Source organism: Lichenostomus cassidix, chromosome 1Aa (genome assembly GCF_008360975.1).
Source record: "Lichenostomus cassidix isolate B80296 chromosome 1Aa, HeHo_3.0, whole genome shotgun sequence".
NCBI lineage: Eukaryota > Metazoa > Chordata > Aves > Passeriformes > Meliphagidae > Lichenostomus > Lichenostomus cassidix.
The window spans coordinates 12,764,746-12,789,963 of NC_139480.1; the positions used below are offsets into that span (position 1 = coordinate 12,764,746).

General features: G+C 42.8%; 1 protein-coding gene across 3 annotated transcripts in view; it reads left to right on the forward strand.

Annotated features, from left to right (window-relative positions):
* Positions 1 to 25,218, forward strand: part of LHFPL3 (LHFPL tetraspan subfamily member 3) — a 227,924-nt gene that overhangs the window by 175,673 nt on the left and 27,033 nt on the right. The window contains exon 3 of one of the 3 annotated variants that reach the window (XM_085040404.1): positions 15,464 to 15,511. The exons of 1 other annotated variant lie outside the window; for it this stretch is intronic. In XM_085040404.1, the coding sequence (XP_084896530.1) occupies positions 15,464 to 15,480 (17 nt within the window). In that variant the 3' untranslated portion in view covers positions 15,481 to 15,511. The remainder of the gene's footprint in view (positions 1 to 15,463; positions 15,512 to 25,218) is intronic. One more of the 3 variants, XM_085040414.1, reaches the window with a different exon arrangement.

The window sequence follows — 25,218 nt, forward strand, 5'->3', positions numbered from 1 at the left end:
TAGGGATGAAATGCACATTCCTGAAGTTTACAGTCCACTGCTCTGCCCTGAAAACTCCTTTCCTTTGCCTCTCTCTCTCAACAGATGACTGAGTGAGCTCACTGTGTGTCACCTTGCATAAAGGGGTCAGTAATGCCAAGAGTGAAAGGGTGTAGGAATGGGGCAGGAGGCATAAGGAAGAAATGGGCTGATGCTAATGGGATGGGAGACTCACCAGTAATATAAACAGCCAGCGGGGAGAGCAAAAACTGGATCAAGCTACAGCTTGCTGCTGGACAGTGGGAGAAACACAGGATAACTTCAAAGGAGGCATTTTATTGTTGCTTTGGTATGTGCTAAATGTAGGGTGACCTTCAGCAACCTGATGTCCCTGCCCATGGCACTGGGCTTGAACTAGGTGATCTTTAAGGCCCCTTCCAAGACAAACCCTTATCATCTAGGGTTCAGGAGTCCTTTGCTGATGATGGGGTAGGACATGTCTCCACGCAAGGAATTACAGTGGGATGGCTTCATCCTACTTGTACCACCAGGCTCCAGGCTGGGCAAGCAGGGTCAGGGAGTGAACTACAGCACTGGTGATCCACAGCAGAGACCTGTGGCTGCTCCAGGGACAGGTGCTGCAGTGTGGCTGATCATGGGCATGCACAGCTGGAGCATGCCCAGGGCTGGAGTGCCTCCCACTCCTCCCTCAGCTGAAACTCTCTCACTGATCCAAAAACAAACTTGCAGTGTTGCAGCACATGGAAATCACCTGACAGCAGTAACTGCAGTGAGCCCCTGCTGCCCCGACTGTTTGCAAATCTGGATTTTATGAAGCCTGATCACTTCAGTGAACAACCTCTTGACCCTGCTGTCCATCCATCACACAGAGCAATGTGTTTGCCAACAGGAATATCTGCTTGGACAGTCAATGATTTAATAAGCTTTTCTTCCTACACAGAGTTTATTGATTTTTGCTTTTAGTGAGAGCAAAAGACTGTATTGTCAGAGTAGGTGTTCTGCAGTGCTTGCATCCTTTCCTCATGTATCCTTTGTTATATTTCCCTCTGTATGATTTCCATCATCACTTATTGCCACAGATATGCTCCCTGTCATCTCTGTGCCCTGAAGCATCTCATTTTCTTTTCACTCATACCTTGATTAATGTCTTCTTAAGTTCTGCTTTCCTCTATGTTACTGTGGAGTGGTTGCTCTAGAAGGTGCTTTTCTGAGAAAATGTTTGGGATTTGTGTTTAGATATGGATTTTTTTGTAATTGTTATTAATTTCCACATCTCCATTTGGTTTTGGCAATTCCAAATATTTTATCCTGATGTCTTTATTGATTTCTTTATTTTTCAAGTTAGCAAGGGGTTTTTTAATGGTTGTTAAATCAGCTGATTTAAATGTTTCTCTCTACAAGCCAGAATTCTATGCTTTTAATTGCCTGTGAATGTTGGCTTTTTGTCTAATTTGCACCTCACTTCTGAATATTTAATTAGGAAAATTATAAAAAAGTCAATGGATTATACCATGGCCAAATTTGTAGATGCTCATGGCAGAGTTCAATCAAGTCTTTCAATTTTCCATCAAATAACTCATTCTCCATCCTTTTGAAAACACATCACTGACACGTTAGTTTTACCATTTATTACCCCTCTCTACATCCTTACAAATAAATAAATAAATAAATATTTCCGGGCTTAACCACACATTAAGGAATTATATTTCTCAAGAAATAGCAGCTGCTTTCCCTGGAAACTCATGGGAAGAAAACCTGTGGGGTCCTGAAAGAATGAGCATGGGCTGGGAAAAGAGCAGGATCTTAAATTTCTCACTGAATCAGCCTGAGACCAGACAATTGCCTGCTGAGCATCCATGATCTGCCGCTTGTCAGCACAGATTATTGTTTGGGAATCATTCAGGAGCTGGAGGAAAGTTACTCCCTCTAAGGGCAGAATACTCAAGGGTCCCAGACCTGGGATCTGGGTTAGCACAAAGCACTGCAAGTCCACATATCTTTTGTCTCCCAGGGCTGCTCCACCACTGCTACCACTGTTCAGACTTTTGCTCTTCTATAGTAAGTATATGAAGATTTGACAATTCCTTTAAATGCTGAGTAAAGGACGCTCCATGATGAAAAAGTCTAGAAGTACCAGGATAGAATGTCAACATTCTCTTTCTTTTACTTCCCAGCCTAGTTCTGCTCTCTCTAAAGAGATGCATTTTGTCAAAGATAAATTGATGAAAGCCTGAAACATCATTGCTTGACGCACTCACCTTCCTGTTGCAAAGCCAAGCGTGGGAGTTAATTTTTGCCAGCTTCTTGCCATGAGACTGACAACTTAAAGGAATAACAAGTAGCTACAATCAGCTTCAAAGAAGGTGGGAATTATTGTTTTGCTACAGGTGACATCATACCCACCTTATTTTGAGCCTTTCAGCCCTGTTGAGTTCAGTCCCGCCACAGACTGAATATTTTAGATATACTGGGAACCACTTGCTGGATGCAAAGGCAGAGCTGTAGCACAGAATTTCTAGTCTGGGCTGCAGGACTGACAGAGCCTGCACAGCTGAGCTCAACACCTAAGTGAGGGTGAAGTTCTCTGATAGGCATCTGAAGGATTTTGGTGCTCCACTGAGGAAAAAATAATTGTTTCTCTCTGGGAGATGGAGAGAGAGAGAGAATGGTGTAAGGATATGTATTTTAGAGAAGAAAAAGTATTGAGTTTCAGGTAGGAAACTCTCTCAGGATAAGAACACAGGTTGTTCTCTTGAATGATCCCCCTGAGGAAGGCAGCACCCACTGGAGCTGTGTCTGCCTGGCTCAGTGCCCTGAGCTGCCCATCCTGCCCAGGACAGGTGGGAGCTGATGTGGTCACTCCTGCAATGCCTTGCTGTCCCCTCTGCCCAGGGAACAGTTTCAATGAGGACAGACAGGCAAGGGGTTCATTGTACTGCAAGGCATTTTGGAAACGCAGCCAGCCAGGCTTTTAGGACTGAATGCTGATGCTGACATGACTATCCTGCTGGAAGGGGAGAAAAAGCAAAGAGGGAACTCTTCTCCCTGCCAGACCCCCAGCTGGCATGTACAACCCTGTGTGACTCCAGATGGCTCATCCAGGGTCCCAGAGCTTGAAGCTGGAAAAGACAACTAGATTTTATCACCATTCTTAAACTATCACCCAGTTGTGCCCATATTGTCTTAGAAAAGCATTGAGGCATCTTCATCAAGCACTGCAGACTCCTTGTCTCCCCTCAGCAGCTTGTTTCCAGCCCTCACTATTAACATGTTTTGCCTAATTTCCACTCCAGATATATTTGGCTTCAGCTTTTAACCATTCATCCTTTTCCACCAAAATAAAGAGCTCATTTGTCTCTGTGAAGAGTTATTCTCTGTAATCAAGACTTTTCAATCTTTTTGATAAGCTAGGCACACAGTGCTTTCTAAACCTCTCTCTCCCCATTAGGTGCTTTCTGTAGTCCTTGGCCCACTTTTGCAGCTCTTCTCTGCCTCTTTCCCAGTTTTTCAGCGTCTTCAGTGGATACTAAGACTTCAGATAGCACTGTTAGCCTTGGCTCCTGTTAGCCTTGGCTCCTCCCTCAGCATCCCCTGTTTAGCCAGTCAAGGCCTCATTAGCCTTCTGAGTTATTAGAGGACTTGAGTTTTTGTCTTCTTGTTTGGCCTCTAAATCCTTTAGAGAACAAAACAGCACTTAACTAGAGCAGCTACTATTTCTTTTTCTGTGGAGTTTAACTCTCTATTTGTCTGTACTTAAAAACAGTGGATTTGTCTAACCAAGCAACAGGTCTCTTATCGCTGCCTTCTCTTCATCTTTTAAACATAACATGAATTCTTGTGCAAGCTGCAGATTTTATCAGCCATGATCCAATGTAGCATCTGCACTGCTGATGAGCAGTTTTAGGTCTAGGAACAATCTCTGTACATCCCTACTAGGAACCCTCCTGTTTAATGATGATGGCTTATTGCCAAATGGTGCTCAGGGAAAGCAGTTCTTCATTTTGTTTCCTATGTGCTTTGTTAAAAACCTACATAGTACTAATGTTATGCCCGGCAATATCAAGTCAAACACCATTTTATATCGCACATATATTGCATAAGTCCACATTTTATATAAGCTGACTTGAAATCTGGGGCAGAAGCAGAATGTTTGTCTACACTGCGGGCTTCACTCTCACTGTGTTAGTTTGGCAGCTGGAGGCAATCTCCAGCCATAATCTCAGAGAGCCCTGCAAGTGCTTATTTACCCTGGCACCCTACCTGCCTCCTTAGCAGCACAATTAAAAAGCCAGTTAGAGAGAGAAACCCTTTCACATCAATTCATTGAGAAAGTGATGGCAGTGCTTGAGAGAAACAAATGTAATTTGCTAATCAGCATTTTTCTGGCATTTATACAGGCATTTACTCAATAATTCTCTTACCCACACAGAGGGATGACCTACCGGTAGGAGATTTTTATTTAGGCCTGAACAGGAGACTTGGTGATCTCCAGGGAGTGCTCCCTCCTACCCAAAATCTTAGACAGCACATTGTCAAAGGAGACAGTCTTGGCTAGGAATGACTACCCACCACAGACAGAGATCAAGACTTCCTCCCCTCCTGGCACTGCAGAGGTGTCCAGGGCAGCCCCAGCAGATGTTTCATCGTGACAGCCACCTGGAAAGATTTAATACAGTAGAAGTGAGGACAAACAATAACTGTCTTCCTGGAATACAGGAGTAGGAAACAGCAGTGTGGCTAGCACAGGTCTTTCTCGTGAGAACATTCCGCTGTGTTTTATAAACAAAGATAAAGTTTGGATGTTTTTAAAATAGTGTCTCGAGATTTGGGCAGTTCAGGCCTGGCCAATCAGGCCTGGGGGGAGGTTTCTGGCTGACCAATCTGGGCGACCTCTGAAAAGTCTATATATATATTGAAATCAAAATAATAAACGCTCTTTCTTTCCACACTGAGAACTTGGGTCCTTTTCTCTGCTAGCGGCTCAACAGCGACACAACAGGGGTCCACAGAAATGCTCTCGAGTAGAAGAAGCTCTCCACCAACCACGGAAAGCTGAGAATTTCCTTTGTTGTCCTTGCAGAGTTCAGCAGGCTTTCATTTCAAATGCACCCTGGTCTTTACGTTTTCACAGACAGTCTTTCTGCTTTGTCTTGCCTTTCCTGGATCCCAATCTTAGGAACCCATCTCTCTCCTCAAGCTGCAAGCTCCCTGCATACATCCTGCTTTGTGAATGCTTTAGGAGTGTTAGATCCCTGAAAGGTGGGTGCTACAGCATCGTTGCCTCACACTATCACCATTTGGTGAATCTAATACTCCACTTTGCACTTTGCACCCTCACAGCAATGGTGGGATAGGTCCACACTGACATCTAATTGTCATACTTCACAATCAAAATCCAGAAAAAGTCAATCTAAATACCATTTATTTAATATTTCAGTACTACTGTGACAGCCACAGGAAAGCTGAAGAATTTTGTCTCATCTTGGAGTCAGGAGCTCCTTAGGCAATGATACAGGTTCTCAAAAACTGCTGAACTGCTGTGCTGAAACTTTAAAGAAAAAAGTGCAACCTGAGGCAGAAAGAAGTCACAGAAGATTCTTGTGCAAATTATTAACATTAGGGGTGTTTACTAGTGGCTGCAACCAGGAGTGTGCAAAGGACTCTGCAAACAGCCCAGCCCCAGCCTGGCACTGGTGCAGCTGTGTCCCCACTGAGGCAGTGGCTCTCATGGGGCTGGGGAAGAGCTCCTCCAGCACCCCACTGCTCCTTGTGCTTCCTGCCTGTCAGCTGTCACCTTCTGATGATAAAGCAAATTTTAGGACTCCCTTTGTTTAAAGCAGTTGTTAAGGTTGCAGAACTAACTGGCTTGCTGCAAAGAAATAGGTGAAGTCTATACCTAAGGCGTTCCCACTGAGCTGGATGCAAGCTTTCTTCGGGTTCCTTTGAAATCTTCCTCTTTCATAGCAGAATTACAGACTAATAGCTGTTCCTTTTTCAGCCTTTCCTGCTGAAATAAGGGATTTTCTGCCTCCACATGTGTCAGCAATGTGGTGGCTGTGAGGTTATGAGGAGGAATGCAGCACAGGAGACTGGCAGTGGTTGATCTTTTCAAAAGAACTTTTGGGGGACCCAGTTTGAGCTGACTTTCAGAAAGAGAATGTCCAACAAAACCAATTCCTGTGCTGAGAAGTTTAATGAACCCAGTGTCAGTTGGTATCTTTGAGAAACCTGGTCCCAGCATTTAGCAGAAGACAAGGGCAAAGTTCTGCTCTTCCATCCTGTGTGACCATCTCCCCACTCAGCTCCTGTGGCTGGGTTGAAGGATGATCCCATTGCCCACAGCCAGGGTTTCTTCCCACATCACTGTATCAGTGCTGTACTGACTGGTTACTAGCCCAGCTGTGCTGGCGTGACCTTTATTGCCCTGCACTGTGGAAGCTGTTCCACTTTTTATAAATATCTCAAAGTTCACTGCATGGGGGGACTGCAACTACGGCTTCCTCCCTCTGATGCACAGAGTAGGAAGAGCTGCTTTGAGTTAGACCCTTTTGTCTGCCTCCACTGGCTGTTACAAAGAATGATATTTTCCTTCCCTCTTCTGCACACAGGTGGTACTTGGGTTATAGTTTCTCTGAATGCTTTATGTTGCAATTTTACCTTTGAAATATGCACCTTTTAGAAGCCACTCTAAATTCTGATTATATCTCTGTTTCTCCTGAGGAGATGAGGGAACACACTACTTGTGTCCAAATTACAGAGTTAGCTACCCAGGTGCAACACACATGCCAAGTGGGATGAATAGTGGGAAGAGGAGCACGGCAGCAGTTCATAGCCATTGCTGTATATTTTGCTCTTTGTAATGTTAGTATATTAAGTTGCTGCTTGCAGAGAGCAGGAATGCCCCTGGAAAAAAAATGCAGGGAGGGAGCAGGAGTAGCTGTGACACACCAACTGTCTTGTGCCAGCTCCTTAGACTGAGCACTCATTCCTGTCCCTGCCAGCCTGCAATTTGGGGGCAGCTGATCACCCCGGGGCTGAATTTGGGTGACCGCTTGTCTTTGAATGTTTCTGATGATTGCCTACCACATTTGCTAATGATAAGTGCTCAGTGTGGGGGAATTTACAGGCATGACATTGCTGCAAGCAGAGAAGGAGCTTGGCTGTGATCAGAGAGAGATGTTCTTCTCTTGGTTTCTGGGTCCCTTGGTCCTATGCAGCAAGAGGCTGGTGCCAAACAGTGCTGGTAGGTCCAGCTTCTGCCAAAGAAAGCAGAAGGAATCTGGTGGTGCTCCAAAATGCAAAACACTGGAAGGATGTTCAAAGAACTCCTGCTGGAATGGCACAGGGAAGACGCTCACCCTGTGCAGAGTTGCCCTCCAGGGGCTGTGCCATCCAGAAGAGGACAACAGCAGTGTCAGCTTGAAGGCATCTGTTCTCATGGGGTGAAAACTCCCTTGATGTTAATTACAAGGGCCCTGGTATTACAGTTTCACATGACATTTATCCAATATGCATCTTTAAGAATTTATCTTGATCCTTCGTGGCTGTGATTTCCCATTTATTCTAGTTTGAGATCTGAATCTGACACATTATCCAGTGTGCTGCATACTGATGGTTAGAAAACCTAATTTGTCCTAGAATAGCCTGGTTTTGCAAGAGGACATTGCACTGAGAGCCTTTTCTTGTGTAATAATTTTGCTTTAGAAACTGATTACTCATGGTTCCTATCAGATCTGAATTGCAGATATCTGGGGGAGTGTAGCACTGGGATATTTTAGATTGAAATCACCCTGCTATCTGTTCTATTACAGCTCTCTTCTAAAGTAGGCTTTATGTTATAAATTACTTTATAGATTTGTAAAGCATGACATAGAAACATTATATACCCTGAGAGTGCTTTAAAATTAATTTGTTCTTGAGCGTGTCCATGTATGAATGAATTTGACATAAGCCTTTCAATTTTATGCTTCACTACAGAAAGTGCACACAGTACAAACTGTAAATCAACTGCCACACTTACTGAAATGACTACTCAGCTATGAAAAGAGTCTGCCCAATATTTAAAGAAGATTTAGATACAAAAATAATAATGTGTACAAGAAAGCTGACATACTACCTTGGGACTTTGGAATCTAAGCCAGTGAGATTAGTAAAGTAACATCAATGTGCAGATCCTTCAGTTTAGGGCTGTCTGACAGAGAGACCAGGAAATAGAAGGAAGTCAGCTGAGATCATGTTATTGTCTTGACCACCACATTTCTTGAGCTGAAGGATTCACAAGGATTCACCAGCAGCCCTCCTATGTGTTCAGGTAGAGATCACATGCATGGGCTGTCACAAAAAGTAGGATTTTCAATGTGCATGATTGATGTTCAGAAGGGGTGAGCAGCATTTAGAAACAGCATTTTTCATTCTTTTATTAATTAAAAAATGCAATTTTATATCATAACAATTCTGTATGAACTTGTGTCAAATTCAGCAACAGTGGCTCCAGCCCTCCCTTGCCTGGGAGAGAGGAGCCCCCACTCCCCTGCTCCAGGGCAGCTGCTCATCCATCACATTGACAGGAAGTTCTGGGGAATGTGTCTGAAACCTGTTCTTTCAGTGTGATCTAATCCAATGTAAATGACTTCACTGGCCTTTGCCACCAAGCTAAAACCTGATGGTGCTATGTCTCAACCAAAGCTTGTACCAGGCAGAAAACTCACTGAAATATGTGCTCTGCTCTGCTCAACTGCTGAGCATTTGTATAGTTGCACTGAAAAGTAAAATAGTCACAGCAGGAGAGCTGGAGAACATCTTATTACAGGTGACCTCTGGCTGGAGCTTGAGAACATTTCTAGTAAAAGAAGGGCTTTGGCTCAAATCTCTGCGTGTAGCAGAGTGTGGTTTTGACCTCAGTGAACGTCTTTTCCTTTGAACACCAGGTCAGGGAAGAATAGCTGCCATGTCTTATTCTTCCACTTTGTGATGCCAGGCTTTTTTTCTTCTATTTTTTACCATGTCACTCAAATTGTATATTTTGCTGATCTGAAATTAATTTTTTTCAGAATTGCATTTCAAAAGCTTGACAGAAATATTTTTTTTTTCCCATTTCTGTTACTGAAGGAAAAAAAAAATCAATGATTCTTACAGCTGCCATGGTGAGAACTCTCAGCTCATGCTGCCATGCTGAGAGTCTAGGGAGACCCAAAACAAAAGCAGCAACCTAAAAGGGAAAGAAACTAAAAGAGACCTCACCCAACTGCTGTAGAAATATGTATTGAAATTCCTGTTGATTGTAGTGATTCAGCAAAGAAATCTTTGTCCTTTATACTACAAGGAAGTTTACTATATAAGACATACACCTCGGAAGCAAAAACAAACCTTTTGTTGGGTGAAATAATTTCAAGAACAGACTTTTTAAAATCTTGCATTGATGGTAATAACATAAAGGGATGAAAATTGAAGGTGTGATTAAACAGATTAAGTCCAAACTTTGTTGCTTCTCTGAGAAAACAGTAGAAATAAGCTTCAGTGGGGAAAACGCATAAGAAGAATGGTTTTTATTTTCAATAGGGTGTTAAATGCTGTTCTTATAACAACAGGCACAACATGATGCTTTTAAATGGCTTACATAAAGGAGGTTCCAGCACGCCTGCATTGTGCGACTTTAGATACAATCATTGACATGTTTTGCACACAAAAGAGCTATTCAAATGAAAGTATTATCATTACTAATACCCAATTCCTACTACAAACCTCAAAATGCCTTGTATATGGGCAAGTATTAAAATAACTACTAGTTATTCTAGTATAAAACTAATATTTACACCACTATTAATAACTGCCTGCATAAAAATTGTTGTTAGGATTTTAGGTGTTTCTTTTTTCAAAAGTCAATGGGGAAAACCTTTCTCTAAATGTTTTTATTAAAAAGTATGACAGAACTGCTAAGATGTGGCACACTTCTCAGCTCAGCCTTGCTATTAGCTCTCCCCAGGATGCTCTGGGATCTGGGCAGGTGCTCAGGCCCTCATTGCCCAGAGCTTTGCTGACAGCAGTGCACTGCAGAAACCAAGTCAGGGCTCTCTCTAACTCTCTTGCTCACCCCTTTCCCAGTCAGCAGGTGAGGAGAAAAATGTCTTCTCCTCCTACTTGCAGGCTCCAGCTATGAAGGTAGGTCTGGCTCTAGAGTCCAGGTCTCCATCCAGCAAAGCTTTTAAGCATGCAATTAATCCATCCCCATTTAGAAAAGTGCAGATGTAGCTACATTTTGCCAAGCGAGAGCCAGGAGCACACGCCAGCTAAGGGACTTTGGTAAGTGCTTTGGTGAGCTGGGATGGGCAGCTGAGAGGGGACCACAAAAAGGCAACAGCACAAAGGAGCAGGGAGGGCAGCCCCAGAGGTATTGGAACAGTGGGAGCAAGGAGGGCTGAGTCAGGCCATGAGTCAGAAAAGCTCACTCCAATTTCAGTGCCTTTGTTGACTATGGTGTCACCTGTTCCAAGTCACTTCACTGTGCCATTAGAATTAGTAACAGTGACTTCTCTGACAATATCCTTCTGAGATTTACACAAACAAAGGGCACATTGTGAAAGCCAAGTGTTAATGGTGACATCTTTGGTGAAATTACCTGGTTCCAGAGGTTGTTTCCATCATCTTTCTACCACTTGCTTGAAGTTCTTGATTATGACCTTGGGGATACATCTGAGACCTCAGGTTTTCCACTGCTTCACCCTTTTGTAGTCAGGATCCCATTAGCTCAGGCACAAGGAAAGAGACACAAGTCAGGGCAAAATGCTCAGACTAATTCTCCAAACACCACATGCAGATTTAAGACCAGCCAAGGGAAAGTAACTCACAGTCCCTCTGCTTGTGGAAGGTTATGCATGCCATATTCATGTGATCCAGATCAATGTCCCCAGGGAAAAGAGCAGCTTTCAGGCAAGTTAGTTTCAAGAATGGAAACAACGGAGTGTCTGGGAAGGAGGGTCAGATTTTGGTTGCTGGGAGAAAAAAAAAAAAATAACACAGTAAATAAAAGACCAGACCAATTGAGGAGCCTCGTTTCAAGAGGGTCTTGGCACTGCCTGGGGCTGAACCTCAGCTCAGCTGAAGAGCAGGGCAGAAATCCAGATATTCTTGTTCTCCCAAATTACATGGTCAGAGTACTCCCCAGTATGCCATGACCACCTCTTACCTTTGGAATGTGGGCTGTTAACTTACTGGAATATTTGAAGCACAGGATGAAAATGTCTCTGATGATCTCAAATTGGAAGCCCTTCCTCTATGAAATGCTTCACAGGAAATTTTCTTTTTGGAGAAGTACGTACCAAAAAAGTGCTAAAGACTGTATTGTTCAAGACAAATGTAAGAGTTTCTGTCATCTAAAATAAGCAGCTAGTGCACTTTGATGTAGAGCAGAAACTTTTGGATGTTACAAAAATAGCCCCTTGCATTAATCGGAGAGGTGCATCCCCCCCGGAGGTGCACAAAGCCTTAGCACAAGCAAAGCCTTCTGATGCCTTGCTGAGTCACTACATCACCAGCTCCCGACAGAAAGCCTTCACCTAAATGTGCCCTGTATGCTTCACTAATTGCTGTGATGTATAAAGTACGGCGTGTGAGGATGATACAGGTTACAGAGGCTGGAGAGTGATGTTTAATTATAAGCTACAAAATCTTAGCATCATAAAGATTGTTTCTGTTAGCAATCTGACAAGGCTTCTTGTATCTTACTGCAAGATGTCTGTGGCTTTAACTCATCAAGGACATTAATCTTCCCTCAAGAATAGGAGAATTTTCATCTTAAGAAACAAATTAAACAAATACTTTTTATACTAAATATGCTTAACCTAAAGCTTTCTCCCTATTATTTCATAAATGCCTTGAGATTATAGAGGCTCAACTAGCTTAGTAAAGATGAATTGCATGTGATGCTGGGAGAACAGCCATTGCATTAGTTATTCTTCCTTTCCATTGTGTTAGGCTTTTTGTAAATAATCTGCATGTTTAATCAATGGAGACTAATTAAGAAGAAAAGGCATGCTTTACTGTAGTATTAAAACCTGTTCATTGCCATTGGCAAGATGTCATCAATATTTCTAGCTGCAAATTGCTACTTGCGATATAAATCATGCAGAATTTTACTGTAACCATTAAAAAGAAAGTAAAAGAATATTTTATCACTGGGTACAAACAGCCATATGCAGATTTAAAACTATGAAACCAAATGCATAATTCATCAATGTATATGATATTTTGGAGGAAAGGCATTATAATGAACTTGATTACTTCAAGGATCTCAAAAGACAGAAAAATCTCTTTAATCTACCTCCAGAGCAAGGCTGCTTTATACATCTAAGTAAGACAAGTCAAGTGCTAATATCAGCTATTGCACTATAAATATGTACTTTCTTTATTGTCTTTAACAGATTTCTCTAAATTCACAGTGGTAACAAAACAGTTACCGCTGCCCCAAACAGCTGATTTACATGCCAAATAGCATGGTGCACTAAATGCCACTTAGGGCCAGTTCTATCAACTTTGTTCGTACAAACAATCACATTGATTTAAATAGAATCAATCAAGTCAGCAGGATTCAGTCAGGCAATGTCTACATTAGCAATAGGAGCAGCACTGCAGGAGGAAACAGCTTGTGCTCTGGGCCTGAAGTCCATGCCAGTGGTGTGGTGGAGAGACAATGTTATGCCAGCCAAGCTCCTGCTTGGCCCCACAGTTGCCCATTGGCAGCTGGAACAAGCACAGTAACTGGGAAATTCACTTCAGGAGCATTCTCCCAATCCCAGCTGGAACAAGGCTGTGAGCACATCCCCAGATGGCCACAAGCCTGCCAGTGTCTCACATGCATCAGCATGGTTTAGCAAAGAAAACACAGAGGATCAGTCTTTGCCATTCACCACCAAGTGCTGGGTCATTCCCATGGCTGGGCTTGCTCAGGACACTGGATGTGCTATATATCCTCAAGCTGCTTAGAAACCTATATTGGGTGTGTATTTTGAGGTACAGACTGACACAGAAAGAAAGGTTCAGTGAAAGGGACATCCCTTAATGAAAGATGCCAAGGAAGAGCTCAAGGAAGGACAAGAGTTTTACTTCCAACCAAAGGAAAACATTTATTAACCGGTTAAGTGCCAGAAATAATTCCTGCAGTAGCTACATGAGACTTATGTTTGTATGGAGGGGAAAAAATTGTTGACTTAACTAAGAGAGTGGCAGAAGAGGCTCCTGTGGAGAGGAGATGTTGCCCAAGACAACAAATCTGTGCAGATTCCCCAGGACACTTGAGCAATGAGATGGACTCCATTCACCTATGTTTTATGTTAACTGGGTGATAGCTATGCCTTCATCTCCATGGGGATGGTGAGCCTTAACCAAGGCCCATGGGACAGGAATAAGTGCCCAAGTTCCTCTGAGTCTTCTCCATGGCATCCCAGGGAAGGGACTGCACATGCCATGTCCTGAGGTGGCAGCACAGACTGTGTTCTGCAGGGCTGGACAAGCAAGGACATCCTTGGGTGATCCAGGGGAAAGCTCAGTGCCTGGGGAAAGGGAGAGCATGGGGTGCATGGGAGTCTGCATCAGTGCTTGAATGAAGAATTGGTTTTCCTAGGACATTTCCCAAGTGTATCCAATGGGTGTAATGCTTCTGAATTGTAACGACTGCCACCTTATCTGCACAAAACAGCATCAGTTCCACTTAACTGGCATGTGCCAGAGGAGGTGGGGAGCCAGGCATGATTACATCGCTACAAATTCCTGATCATTTGCTCTCACAGTGCAGAGGTATCAAAATAAAATAGGGAAATAGGAAAATGATATCACTATTACTTGCTTAATAAGCTATTTTACCTCCTTTTCCCCCAGCATTATAAATGGGACAGCTGCCTTGCTTTGTATCTCAGTACTCATCCAGCATATCCTTCAGCACCTCTACTTATTCCATTTCTCATTGCTGAAACAATGGTAGAGATAGGCGAATGGAGGCACTCCAGTACCAGTATACAAACAGCCACAGCTTCCAAGAAAGAGAAATCAAATTCTTTTTCAAAAAAAAAGTGCATACACACACACACAGATTTTTTTTTTTCCTTGCTACCTACTGTGAATCTTCAGAAAAGTCAATATATTGATTATTTTCAGCAGGGCCATGCCAATCACATAATAAATGCATTTAGATATTTCCAGCTACTGTATCTAATTTCTCTGCTGTATTTTGCAGTTCTTCTGCATTAGACCCAGCTAGAAAACACAATTCTGGAGGTAGTTTGGCTACTTTTGATTTATTTGTTAAATCCACAATAAAGCCCTTAAATTCTTTTCAAAACAGTTTTCAAGTGCTAGTGGAACCATTGGTCTGTGTTCTCAGTTAAGAAATTACTGCTTTGAGATAGTGTCTCTAATTCTATCTAATTTAGTATCTCCTTTTAGGGTGATACTAAATACTTTTTTTGAAAAGCAGAAGTTTAGGCCAATTGATTACTCTGCCACTCTCTCAGGAGATAATAATTCTTCCATCTTGTTACAGATTTTTAGCTGTTCAGTGCAATGTGTAGATGTGAAAGTAGTTTTTTCCTTGATACAAATCCTTCAGCTTTCAGGTGACTTAGTATCTCTCCTCATCAGACATGAACGGTTTACGCACTGTGCAAAGTACTGTAAATTCACAATAAATTACAGGAGTAGATGACTGAAGATACTTAGAGACCCAAAGTATTGTTAAGTTCCCCTGGGCTTTCTCAGGGTAGCACAGGCACAAGATCTCACCAGAGCAGCCTTCTGTGGGCACATAATTAAAAGCACAGTGCATGGCTAACCTTAGAATCTAAGCCAATAAGAAAGTTTGTGCACAAAAGGATTTGGTAGGCTGGGTCTTTTCAAATGGTTTTAGAAGTATAATAAAAATTATGAGCAATGTATCAACAAGATCTCGATGTATCGTTTTTATTACTGTAATTTCTCACCTAGAAAAATGACTTCTGCAGATCTGTACATACTGAGATGATAACTAATATAGTTTTATCTTCAGTCTAATTCATTGTTGTGATTTGTAGGTGTTTGATTTTTAATTTTGCATCTTTATTCAAATATATTTGAAGTAGCCAGATTAATACAGTGTTTAAAACTGCTCACTGATCAAAAGGTGTTTCTGGGTGTTTTGGTTTTCACATGACAGCAAAAATATGCATCTTCTGACACTAACATTCTTCACTTGTTTATATGTTAATTTATTTCCTCCTCTGTTAATCCGTTTTTTTCACCTACCTCCTTAGTAATCCATTGAATCACTTACCTGGCGTTCAGAAAGTTCCCTGTCTGGATAAGTTGAGACAGAAGCCTGAACTATTCACACTCTCCACACTACAGCCGATAATGAGCTTGTTTACAAATTATACTATGATGTGCAAGATCTCACGTGATTATACCTTAACTATTCTGTTTTTCCCTCCCTACCTCACAGATGATGGAAATGCTTAAAACAAGTTAAGGTAGTATGACACAGACTAACGTAAGTGTGAGCATGGCATCCAGGGGACAAGCTGTGACATGTTTGCGTGCTTCTGCCAAAATGCGTTGCATGGCTTTCTGCTGTTGTCTCGTGTTTCTGACATTAGGCAGCATGTTCAGCAACGTGTAAGCATTTCATTTGATATTTATATTCCAGCTTAGCTTTGGTTTTGTGTAGTCTCAATATTCCACCTTTTTCAGTAGCTTGTGTCAGCTGCTAGTGGCAAATCTGCAAGCTGTGTGTGTCATGGCTAAGTGACCTTCAGAAGTACCTGCTAGGATCAGAACCCCTCTGGATATGGCTGTTCAGAAATCCGTGGCAGAAATGTTGAAGTGTGCAATTGAAAAGGGTCAGGAGCAGAATGGACCCTTCTATGCCTGCTGGTGGGAAGCAGCCACTCCCTGTTTGCCTTCTCAGGAAGCTGAGCCTGCTCCTGGTGCAGCTGGCTGACGGGGACAGTTCTGCTACCGCCAATGCTTTGTGACTCTTCTGTTGTCAAACTCTTGCTTCGTGTGGCAGATGACACATCAGAATTACAAATGTTGTTTTCACAGTCTCTGTTAAAAAAAGACTGCTATAGGCAAATATGATGTTTTCCTGTGTTTGTATAGTTCCTTTAATTGTAGTGTATGTAAAGCTTGTGAAGGTGAGACCAATCACAGTGGCCTGAAACATACTTACCCCGCATGGGTCCTGTGGTGCTGCCTGGTACTGAGAGGCAGAACTCAGTAATTCCCTTCCTCGATTTTTTTTCTCACAGGATTTTCACTCATATTTTAAGTGTGCTGGTGAGGTTTTTCTTGTTATGAGGCTGGTCAAATATTGACCAGGTTGCCCAGCAAGGTAGTGTTATCCCCATCCTTGGAGATCCTCAGAACTTGACTGGACGTGACCCTAGGCAACCTGCTCTGTTTGGACCTCCTCTGAGAAGGGAATTGGAATACATGACTTCCAGCAGTCCCTTCCTACTTACAGTTGTCAGTGATTCTACAGTTTCATGACTGTACAGGTGGGGAATAGAGTGAAGCCCCCAAAATAACTCTTGTTATGCTGTAAGCCATCAGAGATCAGTGTTCTGGTGACTGTTCCACTTTCCTGGATAATAAAATGGAACTTATTGAATGCTGGTTATTACTCTTAGTATACCCAGTTCAGCCACTTGCAACTGAGCTTACACAAATAGGCATTTGTTGTTCTCTTATTACGCAGCAAAAATACATGTTGAATAGCATGTGTTGTGTGAGATCAAGATGACTTATCAGAAACACTTCTACTTTTGACTTATTGGAGCTATGCCAGCTGACACTGCCAGCTTTCTGCATGATGTTTTTATAGCTCTTCTCAAGTTTCCCATGTAAGATCCCTACCTCTGTTCCTAAGACATTAATGATTAGACTGTCAGAGCTGAGAAAATCCACCTAGTGAGCAAGGTCACCTTCGCTGTTCTCAGTAACAAAGGAAAATGCCAGGCTAACAAGGCTGAGGAAGTCCTAATTAACGTCAATGGCAAACTCAAAGCCACGGAAAAATAGGGCTGGCAAAATAATTCTCTCTAGAGCTAAGATTTTTTTTTTTTTTAAACCATTGTAAAAGAAGCCTGGAAGCTGTATTTTCAAATATGGTTAGTGCTGGGGATGGGTTGCAGAAAAGAAAGGGAATCAATAAGGGGTTTGTGATTTCCCTGCCTCCTTCTCCTCAGTGAGTTCCTGCCAGCAGTCAGAGCCTCTGAGACTCAACTGAGGCCCTGAGGCAGGAGTGCTGTACAGCTCTGTTCCCACCTGCCAAAAAGTCACCATGCTCCTTCTTCAGCTTGGCTCCCCAAGAAATGTGTTTCCTCAGGGATGCTGGAGCCATGACAGACACGGAGCTGGGCCACCTCCCAACCTCCCACCTCCTCCTGTTGCTGCCAGAAGACCCAACTTCCCTCCTCCTCCACAGCAAAAAAACTAATGGCCAATGTACCCACAGTTGTTGGGTAAGCGGATATCCCTCAGACCATTTTTTATAGGAGACAACTCACAGATCTGCCTCTAGCACCACTTAAGGATTCTGAATTTGTCTTTGAGTCTTGTGAAATAGCCTATCTTCCCAAAGTACCCTATTAAGCATTTTTGCTCCCATTTTCTTCCCCTAAACTAGTCTTAGTTTAAAATTCAAATTCCCTGAATTGGCCTATTCCCCTTGACTGCCACCTCCCTCCTCTCAATTCTCTGACCCCTGTTATAGGCTTGATGGAACCAGCTGTCTCTCAGACACTGTATCTGGCAGAGAGCTGCTAAGTCCTGCAGCATTTCAGCCTATTCATTTGTACAATCCGAGTTTTTCACATTGATGTCCTTGTTCAGCCATCTCTGGTTTCTGTGGAAGCCCAGTGCTTCTGGAAGAAGCTTGGTTTCTCCACTGATTTCCTACTGTGCCAAGGATGTCTCCAACTCAGTTCTCTTAGTTTATAAATGTGAGGGAGCAACCCATAAATGAGAGTGGTTTTGGTTTTCAGTGCCTATATGTGGGTAATAGCACCTGCAACCATGATTTAAATTCCAGGCAGAAATATTCCAGTCATATATGAATAACAAAATTTCCACAGCCTTTTCAGCAGTGGGGAGAGTGAACAGAGGAAACAATTCCCTTAAGGTGCTGTGGTTTTCCAGTGTTGGAGACCCCTAGGGATATATTATTCAACATCATCAGAAGTGACTCTGGTGCAATTAGCCTACCTTGGGACAAGAAGTGGTCTGCATGACCTCCTGAAGTTCACTCCTGCATGTTTTTGTATGATTCTGTTGTTTTAATGATGATAAAAACCTCACCCAAAAAATGTAGTCATGGTTCTAACTTGTGTGCACATATAAGTTGCTGACAGCAGACACAAATTCTGTGGTAAGAGACGACAGACCTGAAGAACCACTGCAGACTGTTCAATGCCATCGTCTCCCTCTTGCACACACACACACAAGGGTGTCAGTCCACCCTGCTTCTGCCTCTTAGTGTAACAACAGGCCAGTGTTACACACCCAGCCAGCTCCAGCAGAGCCCACAGAGCCAGACACTGTGGTCCACTGGATCATGGTCCTCTGTGCTCCTCTGCAGACCCTTTTGTCTCAGCTTTCTTCTGCCTTGAGCCTCAGAGCCTCCATCCTTCACCAAACCCTGCAACATGGTTACCTTCTCCAGTTACAGCATTCTGAGCAAATTACAGGAATAGTTTTTCTAAAGACCTACAGTGCAATTTTATTCCCCACGCGAAGGTTAAACCATCAGAAAATTACTCACAGAATGCCATCATTTATCTAAATGGTCTCCTACAAAGTCATTCAACCTTCAGCCACATATGTTTTTGTCCGTGTCAGATTAGGAGACTGGTTTCTTGCCCTGGTGGCTTTTCTCTGAAGTCTCAGTTACCATGACACCCTCTGCACTTCCCAGGAAGGCAGAGAGCTCCTCACACTGATGCTGGGTGGCCTTGAATGTGTCCACACTTCTACAGCCTGCTGTTTCCTCAGTCCCACAAGAACATTAAGCAAAAGTCAGTGCTCTCTGAAATGGTCACTGTCTGGCTTACTTGCCTACTGTTGAGTTGTCTCTGTTCCCTGTGTTCAGTTATTCCCTACACCACAGAGCTAGGCATGCCCTCACCAGGACATTTCTTGCCTCATGTCCTAATCCCTGGCTGTCCTTTGCTGTTAGATATTTATGCTAATCTCTGTCATCTCTGCAGGGTCTTCTGTCCTGACATTTCCATTTGATCCATCCCTCAAGCTGCTGTTGCAGTGCCACCTCTGGGGCTCTGGGAGCCATCCTTAACAAAAAGGGTAACACACCACTTCTTCCTCTGCCCCCACCTGCTGTTTTTCAACCACGTGCTGATCCTCTCCAGCATTGCCAACTTTGAACTCCAAGTGGTATTATTCAGGGAGTAAACAAGAGTGTCTGTGTCTATCACTGAAATCGTGTGTAGGCACAGCTCTCCCTTCCCCAAGGCTGATGTTGCTCACAACCCAAAAGAATGGTGCTTTTTAACTTCAAGCAGAAGCACACTCACTCATTCATTGTTGAAAGTGTGGTTATAACTCAAGCAAGGAGTGCACTCTCAGGCAGCATCCATTCCCCATCCAGCATATCAATATGGCTTCAAGGGACGTGGAGGAGCTTTAGGCAAATGGGGGCTTGAGACTGAGCCCAGCAAAGCACATTGTTTCTTGGAATTGCATGAGGAGCCCTAAAGAATTCAGCAGGATGATCCATGGACTGAGAGGTGTGCTCTTATCTAAGTGCTTTTCTGGCTGAGGGCCACAGACCAGCTTGCTCCCAACAGCCCCTAGGACAGCTGGGAAAGCAAATCTGCCCAGTGGAATACCAATGTCTCTCTTGCCCAAAGACTATCCAACTTCCTGATGTGTGAAAATTGCAGGGTCTTTATCAAACACATTGAGAAGCTCAGCAAACCTCAAACTTACTTCCTTCCTTCAACAGAGCAGTTTTAATGCTTCGTTAGGGCTGGCCAGCCTTTCTGCACCATGTGTCCCCAAAATGCCAACATTTTCCTATAATCAACAGCCACCAGCTAGACCATGAAGATCTGAAACAGGACAAAGATCTTGGGGTTGTTCATAGACAAGAGCAGGGTCCCTCTCCCACAGTAACTATGGAAGACAGATGGGCTGAGCTTGTGCTGCTGTCTGCAACCCCAAATCCTGCCCTGCCACAGCAGGGTGGATGTTGTCAGTGCCATGGGAGCCACAGTGCTTGGAAACCAGAGCTGAACTACTCATCAAACATAGCCAAAGGATCAGAAATGATCCCGTGTTAAGGGCTGGATTTGCTGTATATTGTAGGTTTCCTTTACTGTGGCAGCATGGGATAGGCTTTCTCTGCATCCAGATCACACAAAGAATTTAACAGGCAGAAACCCAGGCAGACCAGTAGCCTCTCACAACCTGGCAATACATTAAACTGGCAAGTGGTTATACATGAGTTGAGCTAGAGCAGGTTGATGCTCTTACACACACTGCATTACCTGTCTCCCTGATTAACAGCTATTTTGGATTTTCCAGTCATTCAACATACTCACCTGTAAGAACATTTTCTCATTTCTTAAGATACATTCCCATTTTGCAGTCCTATTGACAATCATGCTGGCACCATGAGCCCTCAAGCACTCATCTTTTCAATCACAGCATTTTCAGTAGAAAATGATCCTCTGAAATTCAGACTAGAGACAAAAAAAGACTCTATACTGGTGCCCATGGAACCAGGTTTTTTCTTGCTACAGACTTCTGTTTCATATCTAAATGTGCACTGAAAAATATACCTCTTGCTGTGGAAACCCATCTTCAACAGACTTGAAGTGGTATAAAGGGTAATTAATAGGTTAGTCCCATCTCTAACCTCTGTGACACAATTACAAACATTGAAAAATGCACGAATATTCCCCTGCTGACAAATCTGGTCAGTCATTAATTTTGGTCCTCGCTCGAGAGGCAAGTGGGGTTAAAGGCCAGGAGAGCAGATACCTTTGCAACTGCTTTTGTCAGCCAGCAAAAAAAAAGGAAGTAGGGTTGGATTTTTTTGTTTTGATATTGGCTCGGGACACCCAGAGCACCACTATCTGGATGCCTAGGAAATGTAGAAGAAAAGCAATTTCACTGAAATGAAGACATAGAGCTGTCTTCAGTCTATTATATATTAAGGGGAGGGCAGCTATTCTCTAGAATGCCTGAAGCCAGCTCTGAAGGCAGAACTCATATATTCTCGGAGGTGTTGAGCTAAGATCAACTTTGAGAGGGAGAAAATATTGCCTCCATCCAGTTCATGCCAGAGGAGATCTCAAGAAGTAAATCAAAGGACACTAGGGACAAATCTTTGATAAAAGCATATCAAAACTTTGTTTAATTTGTTTGCACTGCTGTTGTAAAGCAGACGCACCAGAGACAATATGATCTACAAATGGAATATGTTACTAAATCAGGACACAACTTACTGGAAGGATGAGTAATGATTTCATCTAAGTCATCACATCTTCCTATCAATAGCTTATCTCTGTGGGGAACATGCTCACCTCCAGCTGGATATCATATCATCCCTGTAGGGCAGACTTCAGGTGCCTGACTCAAGGACATGACACACCAAACCCTCCAAAAAACAGTGGGACAGATGGTCCCTTGTTGAGATCAGATCTCCATAGATATGTACATTTCGTGGTATGTTCCAAATCCAGCACATAATCCCTTCCATTTGTAAAACTTGCTTCTGCCCAGATATGTGGGAAAGGGCCACTTGTTAGGACAGCAGAGAAAGGGGGTGATCATCCTGGACACAGGCATGAACACAGACACTGTGACCTCTGAGTGTGACACATACCCATGGGATTGCTGCACGATAGACTGGACCAAGTGAGCAGGTGGTCCTGCACACATACACCTCCATCCTGCTAAACTTGCAGAGCAAATATCTAAAATCCTCACATTCTCTGAACAGAGCAGGATTAATGGGCTAATGCTTGGACTCAATGATCTTAGAGGTCTTTCCCAACTTTAATGATTCCATGATTCAAAGAGTATGTGTGTACAGGGGGCTACATTGGGTTAAATGTCAGAATGACAGAATCACAGAATGGGTCAGGTTGGGAGGGACCCCAGTGGGTCATCTGCTCCAACCTTCCTGCCTGAGCTCTAGGTACAACTGAGGCCCTTACCTTACTTCTCATGCCTACTCTGTTTGACTGGAGTTGGTAAACCTATTAGCTTCTGTATCCAGGCAGCACACAGCTCCAGTGCTATTTTCAACATTACCACCATCTTCTCTCTTCTCTCCAGACTGATGCTGTCATTTAATCCTGCTGACATTCCCTCAAGAGCATCCTAAAAAATTATCAGTTACTATTTGTTCCCAGAGTAGAGCCACGATAGTTTCATCCTCAGTTTTCATTACTTTCTCTCTTCTGGTCCTCTTGATGCTCACCTTGTCTTCCCTCAAAATGTCACAACTAAAATCGATTCCTAGCGTCAATTCCTTAGCAAGCCACACTACATCCTGTCACTGCTTCACCTTCATCCCTTTTGTCAGCTTTGTGGTCCAACCTCTCAAAAGTTTCCATAAAACTACTTCTATGGCTTTTCCTGCTTATCTTCTGCTTTCTTCCGAGATGACCCATTTCCCTTTCCTCTTCACGGCACCTCCTTCTCCCATCTCAGGCCTCCTGCAACACAAAACCTCCTCCCTGAGTGCCACCACAGCAAAGTTCAAATCATACCAGTTTCCAAGTTTTCCATAGGAAAACTGATTTCTCAGGAAATCAGTCTTGTCTGTGCTATTTTCAAGTCATCCTTTGATGTCCCACCTACAGCTCCTGCCTCTGGTGTTGAGGCACTGCCTTCAATGAGACACAAGCAGTAACTCTCTTGCTCTGTAGTCCTCTGCACAAGCAAAGCATGGGCAGCTGGAAGAGGAATCAGTGCCATGCTCCTGCCCAAGTTAGCCTTGCTTGAATTTACCTCAAAGTAAACCAGAGTCAGTCTTCGTCTGCCACTCATTTTTACAGCATGGGATCTGCAGCCCATCCTGAGTCAAAAGCATTCTTTCTGAGGAGGAGATACAGCTGCTGCATGTTTCCTGCCTCCATGCTGTTATTACAAATGCAGAGTATTTTAAATGCCTGTGAAAGACCTGGCAATACATTGAAGTTGTATTGAGGAAAAGTTCCCTTTGGAAAGTGAAAAGGAATCTGTGATTGAGATTTGGATAGGGAAAGTGTCTGGGTATGTCTGCATCCACATTTTTTTTTTTTTCCCCAGTGGAAAAATAAAGGAATGTGACACTATGACCACAAGATACTGTCTGAGTAGAGTCTCTTGAGCAGAGGGCACACTATCCACCATCCAGAGGACATTCATTCACCTCTGCTTTCTGTGTGGTGCTCAGGCTGGGTATGAGACTTGAAAATATTTACCATATCCAAGCAGTTATTTCAGCTCTCTGATTTACAAAAAATTATTTGCCTGACAGCAGCCGCCTCTGAAGCAGTTTGTAATTAATACATCCATTTTCATATTCCTTAAAGACAACATTCATAACAGATTAGAAAGACTGGAGATGCCACAAAGATTTCTAAATAACAAGAATTAGTTGTGATTAAGTATATCACTGTAGAGTGACAAATAGACTTGTCAATTACCTATCAAAGTTAATAAACAAAAAAGAAGAGTACTGATTATTTAAAAAGCATATACAAGAGTAATTCATTCAAGTCTGTAACCCAGAATACTTGCAGGTAGCTGGCAATTTTTGGGTGCCCCGCATCAGGCTTAAAAGTTTAAGTTTTTAGAGCCTGGATATTCTCATGGGATTTCTGTTGGTTTGGGTTTTTTTTAAGATGAAGATGCTCCAAAAATTGCATACAAAATTAGAGGGCTTGAAAGGGCTAAATCTTTTTTGTCAAAGTCACCCATGATGGACATCATATCCTGCAGCTAATATTGTCAAGTCAATTGTAATAGGTTTTTAATAATGTTGAAAAATATGCATGAGTCATAACTTAACTGAATTCCTTGTAAATTCTATTACTAATTAATTATAACTTGTATAAAATATTATGATGCTCCATTCACATGCTTAGAATTTAAGTAATTTGTACATTACATGCCCCTAATTATAAATGTTTCTCCGTGATCTTGGTCCAGAGCTTTCCAAAGCGCACAGCTTTTCATCAGCTTTAAAGGCAACTCTGTCACTGACAGTGCTAAAGTTTACTGAATCCTACAAAAACTGTCTGCTTCACATAACCTTTGATGAGCATGTTTGATGAGCAAAAGGCAACAGGTAGTATTTATAGGGTGCCCATGTGAGGGAAAGCACAGGTAATGCTCAGACTGCTTTATAAAACCTACAAACCAGGTAGCAGCTCACCACTGCAGGCCCAGGAACTCACATTAGTGCAGTAAATAGCCAATGTCACTTCTCAGGTAGAAAATTAAATACAAAAAAATCATCCAAATTGGCTGAATATACTTCATCCCAGTGAAGCACTGGATCTTACACTGTCCTCTTCCTATCTGGTTGTTTAGGAGCTGTTTTTCTAATTGGAGCATCCTGAAGATTTAATCCAGTCTCTTTTCAGGAACAGTGAAATCAGTCAGCCAAATATGTTTTTAGCCATTGTCTGATAGAAACATGTTGGAAAAAAATAGTATTTTGCTCTGAAGAATAAAAAACAGGGAACATATATTCCTTTGGCAGAATTTTATAAATTCTGTGCCATTATATAATAATACAGTTATGTTTCTTGCTAAGCATAGCAGCTGCCTGCAGGAACCCAATTAGGTAACTTGGCCATTTACTCAGCTAGTCAGTGATCCTCATTCCTATTTTTCCTCACCATCCATTATATTACCAGAAGGTGCAACAAACTGTTTCCACAATTCTGAAAAAGTCTCCCTCTGCTTTAGAGCAGAGCACACACAAGGGCACTGCAAACAATGCTGTTGAGATTGAAGGAACAGCCTTTTTTCCCTTCTAAACCTGGAGCCACACACACCACTTGAAAAATTAATGACTGACTGGGTGAATGGTGTCTCCTGGGGAGTTTGAAGTGAGGTCAGTGTTTGTTCAACCTCAGGAGAGCAAGATGCTTTAATGGATGACACAGTGCCTTGGGCTGCAGGTTCAGGACAGTCAGGCAGCCACGTCCTGTTCAACCTGGACTTCACTTG